Consider the following 15,340-nt stretch of genomic DNA (forward strand, 5'->3'; position numbering starts at 1 on the left):
TCTCATTTGCATAAAATCCACAGTTCTTATGATGGCCACTAGGCCACAGTGTTCTTGCCACTGGCTGGCAGACATTTCCTGCAGTTCAGCCCCTTACTGTCTCTCCTCAGACCATGAAAGGCTGAGCATGATAACAATTGGTATTTGTACTTATTACTCCCTCTGCACGGAATACGCTATCCCCAGATACCTTTATGACTCACGCTGCCACTTTACTCAGGTCTGACAAAGTAATGACACTTCTGAGGTTTTCCTTGATCACCTCATTCAAAAGCAAGTATAAGCCGGCCATATTGGCACACTTGTGTAATCCCAGTATTTGGAAGGCTGAGATAGGAGGACCACAGGTTTGAGGGCAGCTTCAGCAACTTAGCAACACTCAGCAAATAAAATAGGGTTGAGAAGCCAGGTGTGGTGGTGCACACTTGTAATCCCAGTACTTGGGAGGCTGAGGCAGGAGGATCACAGGCTGGAGGCCAGCCTCAGCTACTTAGACCCTGTTTCAAATTAAAAAGGGGTAGAGGTGTCGCTTGTGATTAAAAACGAGGGATGGGACAGTGGTTCTCTGAGAAGTTGAATAAATTGCTTAGCTTATTCTGAAGTTTTAAAATTTTAAAGATATTTTAAACATATAAAATTCTCACTTGTAGTTATACAATTTTTAGAAATCACAGTTGAGGTAAAAAAATTTTAGTCACAATTGGAGCAAAAAAAATTACCAGCCATAATTGATGTTCTCTTATTATTTAATCTCTAAAATAGTTATATTTTCTGTGGTTATATAGTAAATACATGTGTTTTAAAATATTATTTTACTTTTAGACCTGTAAAGCCAGAATATGAAATATAATTATCCCACTATAGAGGTTTCAACTTTTTATCATACTGGAAACACTCTTTAGACAAAAGTTCAGAGAAACCCATTAGATACAACAGGAAAAAGCTACTATACATTAACCACCAACCTTGGCTGTCTGTAGTATTCCTTCCAGTTTTAAGTGATGGTCTATCAACATTTTTAGGAAGCAAGTATAGTGCCTGCCTCCTGGTAACTGTAACAACTTGTTCTGAATCAAGAAATTTAGATTAAATGTAGCCAAGTGCATTTTTTTAGTATATCATGTTTATTATGTAAGTATTAGGTTACAGTTATAAAAGATATTAAAATGGTGGCTAATAAGTGCTTTAAATATAAATATAGCCTTTTATGATTTGGTATTAATGTTTCTCTCCCTCTCCCTCCCCCCTTCCCCCTCCTCTCTCTCGCCTCTCTCCTTTTTAATTAGGAGTCTATCATGGCTCAAGAGTCTCCCAAAAATTCAGCAGCAGAAATTCCAGTGACTAGTAATGGAGAAGTTGATGATGCCCATGAACATGGATTTAATAGGGTAAGAACATTTTCATTTCTCTTAATGCAAAGAATCATCATGAGACTTTAAGTGTTGAGGTTAAAGTAATATAACAAAAATAAATATAGGACTATTTCCTTATATTTACTGCTGCCATGGATCTGATGTTCTTACATGGGGTGACTAGCTTGGCAGTAGTAGTGATTGTCATGATTAAGCTCCAGGCCAGAGCTTTTATTTTCATAATTGACCAGAATGAGAGCTTGTCCCTATGATTGGCATATATCTCTATAAAACATTCTAAATTTGTCATAAGAAAAGTGTTAAAGGTTATTTTAAAAATTGGTACTATGTAATCATTTTCAACATGTCATTAGAGCATAATTTCTAAGTACTTGCTCCTGTTTTGTTGTTTACTTTCTGAAGTGGCATAATTTACTCAGGGAAAAATTAAAAATTGAGGGTTTTTTTATTTTGTTTTTGGTGTTGAAGATTGAACCTAGGGCTTGTACATTCTAAGCACATTCTTTACTGTTGAACTGCTACCCCCTCTGGCCCAATGCTTTTAGTTTTGATCTGCCTCTTTGTTGAATTTAGGTTTAATGCATCTTAATGGGTTTGGAGATAATCTGGTTTCAGATTTCAGCTATGTCATTTCTAGCATTATAACCATGAGATAGTATTTATTTATTCTTTTCTAGCTTTTGTTTCTATAATGAAAGTATTATTTTCATGATGATATTAATATTATATGAGATAAGTCATAGAAATTATAGTGATAGTTATTTCTGGTTATACTTACACTAAATGTCACTTTTAATACAGGTATACAACTTTAAAAAATACAGTTTTCATATTCTTGAAAAAGTAGTAGTTCTTGAATTATTTTATAGTCTAGCTAGAACTCTGCTTCATATGTTAAAGAATTAAATCCTTTAGTTTAACAGAAAGTTATTTTAGTTAAGGAGTTCTCATTGCCAGCACTGTTGATAGTTTGAACCAGATAATTTGTCATCATGAGTTGGCCTGTAGATCACAGGTTGCTTAGTACACCCCTGGCCTCTTCCCATTAGATTCTAGTTGCACCCTCCTTTTGCAACAAGCAAAAATGTCTTCAGATAGTGCTAAATATCCCAAGGTGGATAGAAACTTGCCTGATTGGGAGCGATTGTTTTAGATAGATCAGTTTAGTTGATATTAAAAAGTTTCTTTGAATTTCATTTGGTCTTGCCTCACCAGTCTTTTGGAAAGATGCGTCTTCAGGCTTAAAGTTAGTGGCTTAGTGTACTTTCTGTTGCTATAACAATACCTTAGACTTGGACAATTTATAAAGAGAAGGAGTTTATTTAACTTAAAGTTCTGGAGGCAAGCTCAGTATTTGTACCTGCCGAGGAACTTGTGCTGTATCATAATACGATGAGTGCATCATGCGGCAGGACTGCATGCATGAGTGGCCAGCAAGCGCGTGCAGAAGAGGCGGGGAGGCATCCAGGTGCTTGGGGAGAGCTCCTGTAGTCTCATGAGAAAGACCTGGGTTCCTCTCAGAGGCCCCACTTCTAAATACTGCTATCTTGGCAATCACATTTCAACATGAGTTTTCATGGGGGCACACCACATCAAAACCATAGTGGTTTAGCTTGGTTTCTGAGCCTCTGAGGCCAAAAACAGAGTGACTCATACAGAAAGGGACTTAAATTCTGAGTGTAAAAAGGAAATTTTTACTTCAGGTTTTAGTCTAAGATATTCTTAATAAGAAACTTGAGTTACCATCATGATCCTTTTCCAATTGTTTTATAAATTTATACTAATTCAAATACTCTTTATACCAAAATTTAATTAATGATTCCTTCATCTAGTTTTTGGTAACTGTTCCTTTTCCAAACTTATTTTGTAAATACTTATTAAGTGCTGCTTTGTCCCAGACAGGACTCTAGGAAATAGCATTGGACAGAGGTAACTGCCATTGGAGAGTGGACTGCCTAAGACAATCTGATGAAAGCTAAGGCCCTTTACTCAAGAAAAATACAGTATATACAAAACGTTACAGGGGCTGCCACTGTAGCTCAGTGTTAAGAGAATGTGTGTAAGCCAGGCATGGAGGCATGATTGTAATCCAGCATTTGGGAGGCTGAGACAGAAGGATTGTGGTTGAAGGACAGTCCCAGCTACTTAGTGGGGCCCTTTGCAACTCAGTGAGACACTGTTTCAAAATAAAGAATTAAAAATAGGGCTGGGGGTATAGCTCGGGGGTAGAATGCCCCAGGGTTCTATCCCTAGTGCTACAAAAAAAAAAAGAAAAAAAAAACAGACTGTGTAGTATGTACTCAGTCCTGCATTCAATTCCTAACACCAAAAAAAAAAAAAAAAAAGAGTTGCATTTAGTCACCTGCCACCTCCAGCCTGTTCTTTCTCTTGTTCCGGTATTGGAGCATAGTTATACACACTAAGACACAGATGTGAGTGTGCAGCTCAATGGAAACACCACCCAGATCAACAAGTAGAACATTTCAGGACCTCTGAAGGCTTCCTTGTTCCCTCTCCTAGGCCACATGCCTCTCCCTTCCCTTATACATAGCTTTTGGCTTTTTTTTTTTTTTCATGTGGTACTGGGGAGGGAGCCCAGGGGCATTCTACCTCTTAGCTACATCCTCAGCCCTCCCTAATGTCCTGTCTCAGCCTCCCTAATGCTGAGATTACATGCAGGCTTCACCACGCCTGTTGTTGCTTTTGGCTATTTCTGAACTCTGTTTCAATGAAATCATGCAGGATGTACTCCGTTTGACTGGCTTTTACTGAAAATACTGCATTGCCGAGATTCATTCTTATTGCTGCTTCTGGCAGTTATAAATACTATTATTCTAGTTTTTCGTTTCATCTGTTTTTTGGTTGATGCATATCTAGGTTGTTTCCAGCCCACGGCCATTCTGAAGAAAGCTGCGGTTTCTGCTCTCGAGGCTTTTGGTGTACACAGTCACCTGTGTCTGCTGGGCACATACCCAGGAATGAAATTGGCCAGGTCATGAGTATGTGACTCTTTGGCAAGCGGTTGAACCAATTGACAATTTCACCAGCAATGAATGAGAGTTCTAGTTTCAGTTTCGATTTTAGTCATTCTGATGGAGTTATAATGATATCCCATTTTGGTTTTAATACGTATTTTGCTGCTGACTAATGGTGTTGAACACATTTTCATTTTCTTATTGACCATTTGAGTAGCTTTACAAATCTAATGGCCATTTTTATTCTACTGGGCATATAACTTTTATAATTCATTTGTAGGATTTTTTTTCTTTTTCTTTTTTTGCGGGTCAGGGATAGAACCCAGAGGCATTTGACCTCCGAGCTACATCCCCTGTCCTATGTTTTGTTCTTTATTTTTTGAAACAGGGTCTCACTAAGTTGTGGAGGGCCTCACTAAGTAGCTGAGGCTGTCCGCGAACTGTGATCCTCCTGTCTCAGCCTCCTGAATGCTGGGATTACAAGCGTGCACCACCACGCCCGGCTGGAGTTTTTGTACATACTGGGCATTTCATGTGTTTGGATATATTTATAAAAATTCTGTTCCAGTATGTTACTTGCTTAATAATATATTTTGGTGAACAGAAATTGTTAGTTTTGATGAAGCTCAATTTAGTAATGTTTTCTTCTTCTATAGTTAGTGATTTTTGTGTCCTGTTTAAAAAATCTTTGCCTATCCGTATGTTGAAGACAGCACTGTTTCTTCTGAGAGTTTTATTGTTTTGCTCTTCACACTTAGGTCTGTGATTTCATCTTGAATCATTTTCTGTGTATGATGTCAAGTAGAGGTCATTGTTTTTGTTTTGTTTTCCCTTTACATGAATACCCATCCAGTTAACTTAAAATGGACTTAAGACCTAAACTTTAGGACCTTAAACTATAAAACTTCTACAAGAAAAGTTCTATGACATTGGTCTTGGCAATGAAATTTTTTTTATTAATGCTACAACATCAAAAGCATAGGCAAAAAAAGGAAACAAACATGTAGAGTTACATCAGAGCAAAAAGTTTCTGCATAGCAAAGGTAACTACAGTCAGAAGTGAAAAGGAGCCTATAGAATGAGAGAAAATTTTTGACATCCATGTATATGATTGGGGCGAATACCCAAAATTTGTAAGGAACTCATACAAATCAAGAGTGAAAAACAGCCTGTTTAAAATAGCGAAAGCTGGGCAGTGACACACACCTGCAGTGCCAGCTCCTTGAGAGGCTGAGGCAGAGGATTGCAAGTGCAAGGCCAGCCTGGGCAATTTAGTGAGACCCTGTCTCAAAATAAAAAGAACTGTGGGTTATGTCTCAGTGGCAGAGTACTTGCCTAAAATGTATGAGGCCTTGGGTGTGATCTCCAGTACTGGAGAGAAGGAGAATTTAAAAAAAAAAAAAGGATTTTTCTGAGGAAGAAATAAAAATGGTTAGAAAATAGATTAAAGAGTGTTACATAACTTATCAGGGAAAATGCAAATCCAAACCTGGATGAGACCTTACATCTGTTAGGATAGCTATTATCTAAAAAGCAAAGGGTGTTGGAGAGAATATGATAAAAACGAAACCCTGTTACTGTTGGTGGGAATGTAAACAGCCATTATGGAAAACAGTACATAAATTCTTCAAACAAGCTGGGCGTGGCACATACACTTGTAATCCTAGTACGTGGGTGGCTGAGACAAAAGGGGAGCATAGGTTCGAGGCCAGCCTCAGCTACTTGGGAGGGCCCTCTGTAACTCAATGACACCCTGTTTCAAAATTTAAAAAGTAAAATAGGGCTGGGGGTGTAGCTCAGAGCTAGACACCCCTGAGTTCAATCCCTAGTACCCCCAACACACACACAAAAAATTTCTCAAACAAAAATAGAACTACCATAAGATCATAGAAGTAGAGAAGAAGCAATCCCACTTCTGGGAATATAGTCAAAGGAAATAAAACATCACTGTATATACCTTATACTTATATATAGTTTAAATTGTCACATACCTTAGTAAAGCTAGAGGTGGAGAAAAAAAATTTGCTATATGATCAGGTGATTCTATGTACGTGGTCTATTTGTGGACTGTGCTTTATTTCTTGGTCTTTTTGTCCATCTTTGAAACATTACCACACACTAACTTACTACAATAATTAAGACTGGAAAAATATGAGCTCCAGCCTGATACCTGGTAACTGGTTTCTCCAGCTTCGTTCTTCTTCAAAGTTAATCTACTTTAAACCCATGTGTGAGTTTTTAGTTAAGAATCTTTGCCTTTACATAGCAATGAAAATATTCTTTGCTTAAGGGAAACTAATAATTGGCTGCTTTGAAAATTTATCGATTCATATTAAATTCTTGCTTTGGAGATTCACCTACAATGTTATTTCAGTTTCCGTTGGGAAGTAGAGAAGGTAAAAGGGGAGAGGGAATGGGGTGGGAATTGGGGAAGAGCTAAACGAGTGATGTGTACACCTATGCCTCTTCCATCTTGTACCCCATTGAGATGTATGACTACAATGTACCAATAAAAGTAATAAAAGAAAAAAGGCATCTATTATACTAATATCAATAATATATTTTATGATAATTACATTTGCAAAAAAATCAGCAGCAACAAAAAGGTAAAAAGGCTATGTTGTCTTGGTGATCTTTCCAAATTGGATGTGAACTTTATCTGTTCACATCCCTCAGAGAAATAGTAACTCACTTCAGCAAGCATGTTCTACCCACCTTACTAAAGAAATTCAACATCATTGTTTCTGCCCTTATTAAAAGTATGCATTTTAATATCCTTTAATTGAAATAAAACTTATTTGGGTGCTCCTGTTCTCTTTTGTTTATTTGCATACATTACACTCAAGACCTATTAGGTATATGTTTACATAAAGGTTAGTTTACAAAAACCCCCTTTATTTTCCTGAGCAATAAATGGGAATTATGTTTAACCTCAAGTTCATTCTTTTTCTTTTCTTTATTTCTTAGATATTTTTGTGGTGCTGGGGATGGAACCTAGGGGCATTCTACCTCTGGGCTATATCCTCGGCCCTATTTTATTTTTAATTTGAAACAGTCTCAATAAGTTGTTAAGGATAGCTGCTAACCTATGATTCTCCTGTCTCAGGCTTCTAAGTACTGGGATTCCAGGTATATACCACCATGCCCAGATCTTTTTTTTTTTTTTTTTTTTTTTTTTTTGCGTGGTACTGGGGATGGAACTCAGGGGCTTCTTCCTCCGAGGTACACCCCCAGCCCTATTTTTTATTCGATATTTTGAAACAGGGTCTCCCTGAGTTGCAAAGGGCTTAAGTAGCTGAGGCTGTCTGTGAACCAGGATCCTCTTGTCTCAGCCTCCCAAATGCTAGGATGACAAGTGTGCACCACAAATCCCGGCTCTATTTTAATCTTAATAGAGATAATATTTCATAGAAAGCACTAAATGTATTGTTTAACATTGAACTGTAGAGACTTTAAATGATAGACCGGAAAAGTGATCTTATATAAAACTAGATCATAGCATATATCTTCATTTTATATATTACATATGCTTATATGTCTTGCTTTTAGGCATACTTGTTTATAATCTTATAATGGCCTTTATGCATACTTTTAAAAGTATAGCCTTTAACAGTGAGTTTTTAAGCTGCCATAACATGGCCGGCCAGCTGGTGTCGCTCTGGTGCTGGCAATGGAACTTTGGATGGGAAGGTTCTTGTTTTTGTTTTTCACTTTAGTTTTTTCATTTGACTTCCTTTCTTAGTCTAAGAGAGGCCTTTGTTTCATTTTTTTTAAGTTGACACATAAAAATTGTACACATTTGCCAGGTGTGGTGGCACATGCTTATAATCCCAGGACTTGGCAGGCTGAGACAGGAGAATCGCGGTTCATGGCCAGCCTCAGCAACTTGTAAAGCCCTCCACAACTCAGTGAGTCCCTGTTTCAAAATAAAGAATAAAAAATAGGGCTGGGGATGTAGCTAGGAGATAAAATGCTCCTGGATTCCATCCCCGGTGCCGCCAAAAAAAAAATAAATGTACATATGTTTTGGGATACTTGTGATATTTTAATACATGTATGCATTGTATAATGTTCAAAGCAGGTCACATATATCTGTCTCCTTCAACATGTATCATTTCCTTGTGATGAAACTAGTCAAAATCCTTCTAGATTTTTAAAATACACACTACATTATCATTATCTATAGTTGCCCTACTCTGCGATAGCACACCTGAACTTATTCCTCCTATCTGACTCTAACTTAATACCCATTTAGGGGTGTGCGTGTATGTGTGTGTGTGTGTGTGTTACTGGGGATTGAACCCAGGGCCATTCTACCCAGGCCTGCTTTATTTATTTATTTATTTATTTTTAAAAAGGTCTCAATAAGTTGTGGATGGCCACACTAAGTTCCTGAAATTGGCCTGGAATTTTCCATCTTCCTATCTCAGCCTCCCAAGTACTGGAAGTACAAGAGTGCACCACTATGACCAGATGTATTTATTTTAATATTTACTTTTAAGATAGAAGATAGTTGCCGGTCATGGTAGTGCATACTTGAAATTCCAGTACTTGGGAGGCTGAGACAGGAGAATTTGGGCTTGTGGCCACCCACAACTACGTAGTAAGACCCTTCACAACTTAATGAGACCCTGTTTCAAAAGAATAAAAAGTTGGGCTGTGGGTGTAGCTCAGAGGTTGAATGCCCCTGGGTTCAATCCCCAACATCACAAAAAAAAAAAAAAAAGAAGATAGTCTTAATACTGTTATCACAAATGAGATTTTTAAATATATGTGTTTATTATATGTATATACATTCTGTATTGAGATTCCTTTTGGTAATTTTGAATAAATATATTATTTGGAATGAAAGGCTAATTAGTATCTTAATTATGATCTGTAGATTTGCGGTCTTATTTATAAATAAAAGCTGTTATGAATAATTATTTTGATTTCTGGGAAGAATTTTTTGAATGTAGAAACCTAGGTCCAAATGTAAGTGATAAACTTACATTTTTAACTTTATTCTAACCAATATAAAGTGTGAAATGGTGGCAAGTTACTCAAGTTTGAAATGATTACCCTCTCGAAACTTTCTGAAAGCTAATACTATCTTTTCACAAGGATTAAAAATATAAATGTCAGGTTAAGGCCTGAAAATATTAAATAATAAAGAAGTAAATAGGGATTGGGGTCTAAAGGCAGATTAAGAGGGATAGAGAGTGCTAGGCCAAGTCTGCTACTGGAGATTATGCATGCAGAGAGGGTCTCTTTGAGGAGGTAGAATGCAAGCAGAGTCCTGAAAGAATGTGAGGGAGTGAGCTCACTTTGCTTCATAGAAAGCTGCAGGTTAGCTCTAGTAAGCAGGTTCTGAAGTAATCAATATTAAAGGTATTTCTCTAACCGTTTTAGAAAGCATACTGTTAAAATGAATTCCAAATCTCTTAATAAATTGCCTTTAGTGCATTGTTTGTTTGTTTGCTCAGAACTGGGGATTGAACACAGGGCCTCTCTGTCTGAACCCTTTTTTATTCTGAAACAATGTCTCACTAAGTACCTAAACACTGCTGGCCTCAAACCTACTGTCCTCTTGTCTCAGCCTCCCAAGTACTAAGATCACAGGGGTGTGCCACTGCACCCAGGTGCTTATAGCTCTTTATATTTACTGTATGTTGCAGTTAAGGTTGTTTCTTGGCGGGATTCTAACCATGTGGCCAGTAATAAAATGACTCACTTTGCCCGGCATGGTGGCGCACGCTTGTAATCCCCACGCTTGTGGGAGGCAGAGACAGGAGGATCGTGCAGGTTCGAAGCCAGCCGCGCGTGCTGGCTTAGGAGACCCTGTTTCCAAGTTTAAAAAAAATGTAAAAATAGGTCTGGGAGTGTATCCCGGAGGTAGAAAGGCTTCCAGGAACCCCAGTACCACACACACAAAAAAAACTCAGTTCTTCTCAGTTTCTTCATCTGTAAAGTGGGAGCAACATTAATCTGTAGAGTATTAGTGTCAAGGTTAAGTGGGAGCGTATACATACAGATTTGCTTTATATAGTTCCAGTATACACCAGTTTCACTTCACAAAGTGGTGTTAAATAACATCAATCCCCAAAAGTAGCTCACTCCCTCACATTCTTTCAGGACTCTGCTTGCATTCTACCTCCTCAAAGAGACCCTCTCTGCATGCATAATCTCCAGTAGCAGACTTGACCTAGCACTCTCTATCCCTCTTAATCTGCCTTTAGACCCCAATCCCTATTTACTTCTTTATTATTTAATATTTTCAGGCCTTAACCTGACATCTGTTTGATATTGGTCTCCTCTCCCTGCCCTCTGGTTACCTAGAATCTGAGTCTAGATGGGCAGGGACTTGATCTGTTTTCTTTATTCTGTATCTGTGATGTCTATAGCAGTGACGGTCATGAAGTTGGTTCTCAGTAGATGTTAAATCACTAAATCTTTTATATTCCAGAGCTCAAGCAGAGCTCTCTCCTTTTCTCTTTGGTTCTTATGGGCTTGGTCCATTCTGAATTTCTCTGATACTTGTTTTCTTTACTGTGGCACCAAGTTCAACTTTTATGATAATACATGTCTTGTCTCCCCAATAAGAGGGCAATAGCCATACCATATCTTTTTTTTTTAACCAGAAAGTCTATAAGAGTGAGACAGTGCTCATTAGCTTAAAAAATAAACCAGTTGCCATTGCAACTTCTTAGTCTATACTGTGTTGAGTCTATAAGTTCTTTAGTTCATTCAGTAAATATATTTATTTAACAAATATTTAGTGAATACTTGCTATTCAGGTGCTGGTACATAGCAATAAATAAAATAGGTAACAACTCTGCTCTCAGGAAGCTTAGAGTATAAAATATAGGGGTGTGTGTGTGTTGCAGGTGTTAGAATTTTGTTTTGCCTGTTTTGGGGAATTACTGTGAAATCAGTTTGGGACACGTTAAGTTCAAGATGCCTGTTTTGTCTTTCTGTGCAGATAAAAAGTATGTGATTAGGCACAGTAAAGTTAAATAGGAAGTCTGGTTAAGACACATAAATTTGGAAATTATCAACATGAGAATGATTTTTAAACTCAGAAAACTGGATAAGATCGTACCAGTGAAGCATGTTGAGGTCCCAAGGTTAGAGCTATAGGACTGAGGTCATAGTCTCTCCTGTTTTTAATGTATTCCCAACAAGTCACTGAGTAGACTAGCGAGGATGAAAATCAAGCTACAGAGTTGGAGATTTAAGGTTGCATCAATGACACAAAAACTTCCCAAACTAATTCAAGATGCTTAAAGCCTAACGATTATGATGCTGTACTGATTATAAGGCAAATTTTCAGACTTGATATATAGCATACAAATGCTAGACAGTAGGAGGTTAAAAATATGAGTGTTCAGTTTTCCATTCTTAGGAGAGGTAAGGATCTGGAGGAAATTTTTTATCATTTTAAATTTAATTGAACCTAGTTAGCATTTTTCCCCTTTGGTACTAGCTTAGGGGCAGTCTACCTCTAAGCTGTACCCCTCTCTCTTTTTATTTTTTGTTCTGAAACAGGGTCTCCCTAAGTTTCTGAGGCTGGCTTTGAACCTGCAATCCTCTTATTTCAGCCTCCCAAGTACTAGGATTTCAGGCATGTGCCACCACAGCTGGCCAAATCAGCTGTTTAATACTTAAGCTACTAAAATGCTTCAGTAAACATATGTATGAATAGTTGTAAGCAGTATTAAAGCTCAGTGACATTTCAAAATGGGTATTTTAATTCCTATGTATTTAATTTGAAGTCATTTGTTCATGTAAATATTATGCCTAAATATCACTACTTCTAGTGATAGAAATTCAGCATGTTTGGGACCTGGTACCCAGTCTTAACGTGGGCCCAGGGATTCCTTCAAAGGTGATCCTGAGTGGAACAAAATCATTTCATGCTTAGTCATGGTAGGAAGCTGTGTTTGTCCTCAGAAAGCTTTTTGTTTCCGTTCTCCAAGCTAGGTGTCTGCCTTCAGTGCAGCACGGAAAGCGGAGGCAATAATTAATCAATGTTATTGCCTTCTGCTACTTTGTGTTAGTTGGTAAGTTCCATGTTGATAATTGTGAAACAGCTCAGGAAAATTAGTTGGGGTTGCAGTACACTGACCAAGAAAAACATCTTGGATACATTGAAGGGTTAGAAGAATAGTAGGTCCATACAGAAACTGCTTCAGCAAACATGCCGAGATAATGTGTGCTCAAACGTTTCATAGACATAGATGTATGTCACTTAACCAGTGCTTCAGTATTTTTACTTCAGTAGCAGAATAAAAACAATAGTTTACAATCAACTCTTCTTGACTATTGATTTAAACAACTCCTTTTTCTGGAAATTATTTCTGTCAGGGCCTTATGTCAGTCAAATATATTATCTATTTCACTTTATCATTGTACTTAACACATGACTTTATCCTGAATTTTCATTAAGAGTTTTTATGTAATCTCTTAATCTTGGACTTCCTATTTTCTCTCTGTTCTTTTGGCTACCTCTCTGATCCTAGACTCTCCTTACTTAAGATGAAGAGATAGTTTATTTGATTGACCTTGTCTTAAGTTTCTGACTCTGTTAAACTGTTCTTATATGTGTCTCCCCCCCCCCTCCTTGCAGTACCATGAATTGAACCTAGGGTTTCACACATGCCACCTAGCTGCTCTACTGCTCCGTTACATCCCTCCCCCCACCATTTTAAGTTTTGTGTTTAGACAGGGTCTTACTAACTTACCCAGGATGAGTAACTTAACTTGTGATCCTCCTGCCTTGGCCTCCCTTGTAGTTGGGATTATAAGCATGTACCACCACACCCAGCTCCAAATTAATATTCTTAAAAACAATCACCAAATCGGTCTGCTATTCAAAACTTAGAATTTCCGAATTCGTTCAGGGCCAAATTTCCTGCCTTAGTATTTTATCCACCCTTCTTATTCACAGCCATCCCCACCCCAAAATAGACTTTGTCTGCTTTGGCCACGGGAGCCTCGTTGCTGGCCTCCATGCTATGCCAGTGACGTGGTAACGACTGTCCAGGGCTTCCTGCCTCCTCCCCAAGTTTTTCTGTAGATTGAGGATGCACCTGCCCTCACCCTCATTTCATTCCTTCAGTATTTCATATCTTCCACCTTGGTAATTGGAAATCAGGATCTATCCCTTCTTTTAAGATTTCTCTTTGATGCACAAGTTGTTTCATCTTCTGCATTCTTACATATTTTCCTCTTTGGTTATTTCTTGTCTTCAATTACTGACTGGGCTGTGTCTGTGTCATCCCAGGTAAAATGTTTAACTCTCCCTCTGGGGAAATCTCCTCGACCCTAGCTGTAAGATCTGTATTTCACCATTACAATAAAAGAGGTGTAATAGATTAGTAAAATAGATAACACCATGTATCTTGATGATCTAAAATCTGGTATCTTAAAATGTGATTAGTATAAAAATTTAGCTTAATCATTAGCTTTATTTACATAAAATTTGTTGTACTGAAATTTCTGTGAAAATTTAATAAAGGCAAATAAAAGTGATTTTATTTTATATGTAATGTATTGCTCCATTTCAGTTCAGGTTCTTTGAAACTTCAGTCATGTGGATGGGCCACTTTTTAGTTTTTAATACAGCTACTTCTCCTAGAGCCAGCAAACTGTAGCCTCAGCTTTAGTTTTTGATGATTTTAGGCACTTTTGCTTGGTCTGTTTGCCTACTCATTACTAAACCTTGAGATTTACAGAGTTCTGAACAAAACGTTTTTAGAATATATTTAACTTGGTTTGCACCTTTTAAAGAACACCGTACTTTTTTTTTCCCCCCAGTGCTGGAATGGAACCGAGGGGCTTTTTCTACCTCCAGGCTATATTCCCAGCCCTAATTTATATTTTATTTGGAAACAGGGTCTCACTAAGTACCTGAGGCTGGCTTCCAACATGTGTGATCCTCCTGTCTCAGCCTCCCAAGCGCTGGGATTATAAGCATGCGCCACTGTGCCTGACCAAGAACACTGTACTTCTTGACTTCCTGTTCTTTATAAACTATAAAATTCAAGGTTGGATATTTTTATTATAGATAAAGCTGAATTTCAAACTAATTTGTATTTGGACTGATTAATATCATTCTTTACAATATACATCTGAATAATAAGAAATTTCTTTTACCTTGCCCTGACTAAAGTCAGAGAAGCCCAGTTCACCCAGCTCACCTTGATACTGAAGGAAGATCAAGGTTGCAAATGAATGTTTTGTGTTTACCATTGGCTAGGTCTATCATGATCATGTTAGATACCAGTCATCTTTGAAATGTTAGATATGTCATTTTAGTGACCGTCTGTTTCTTAAAAAAAATTTTCATGATGTAACAGTAAATTAAGTTTGTTTTTATTTTTATTTTTTATTTTTATTTTTATATATTTATTTATTTATTTTTACGGTACTAGGGATGGAACTCAGGGGCATTCTATCTTCAAGCTACACCCCTGCCCTATTTTTTATTCTTTATTTTGAAACAGGGTCTCGCTGAGTTGCAAGGTCCTTACTAAGTAACTGAGGCTGTCTGCAAACTGCGATCCTCCTGTCTCAGCATCCCAAATCCTGGAATTCAAGCATGTACCGCCACACCCAGCTCAATAAATTAAGTTTTTAAGTTGAATTTTAATATCTGACTGTTGTCTACTTTAAGAATAATGAAAGTATGTAGTTTTTTTGTTGTTGTTGTTTTGTTTTTTGGGGGTTTTTTGTTTTGTTGGGTTTTTTTGGTGGTACTTGGGTTGGAACCCAGGGGCTTTTCTACCTCCGGGCTATACTCCCAGACCCATTTTATATTTTATTTAGAAACAGGGTCTCACTAAGTTGCTGAGAGCCTCACTAAGTAGCAGAGGCTGGCTTCGAACCTGTGCGATCCTCCTGTCTCAGCCTCCCAAGCGCAGGGATTACAAGCGTGCGCCACCATGCCCGGCAGTAATGTAGTGTTTGACATACACTGTATCACTTAATAGCAAATCTTTCTGTGTTTTC

At 37.7% G+C, this 15,340-nt stretch overlaps 1 protein-coding gene across 3 annotated transcripts in view; it reads left to right on the plus strand.

Moving 5' to 3' along the window:
• ARFIP1 (ARF interacting protein 1) overlaps positions 1–15,340 on the plus strand; it is a gene marked incomplete at both ends in the record, with an annotated part of 92,620 nt that overhangs the window by 21,752 nt on the left and 55,528 nt on the right. For 2 of the 3 annotated variants that reach the window (XM_080697320.1, XM_080697319.1), the window contains one exon: positions 1,287–1,388. In XM_080697320.1, the coding sequence (XP_080553446.1) occupies positions 1,287–1,388 (102 nt within the window). Of the gene's footprint in view, positions 1–1,286; positions 1,389–15,340 lie in introns of those variants that run through there. The other variant, XM_080697321.1, reaches the window with a different exon arrangement.

Source organism: Muscardinus avellanarius (assembly GCF_963383645.1).
Source record: "Muscardinus avellanarius genome assembly, chromosome: 6".
Lineage (NCBI taxonomy): Eukaryota > Metazoa > Chordata > Mammalia > Rodentia > Gliridae > Muscardinus > Muscardinus avellanarius.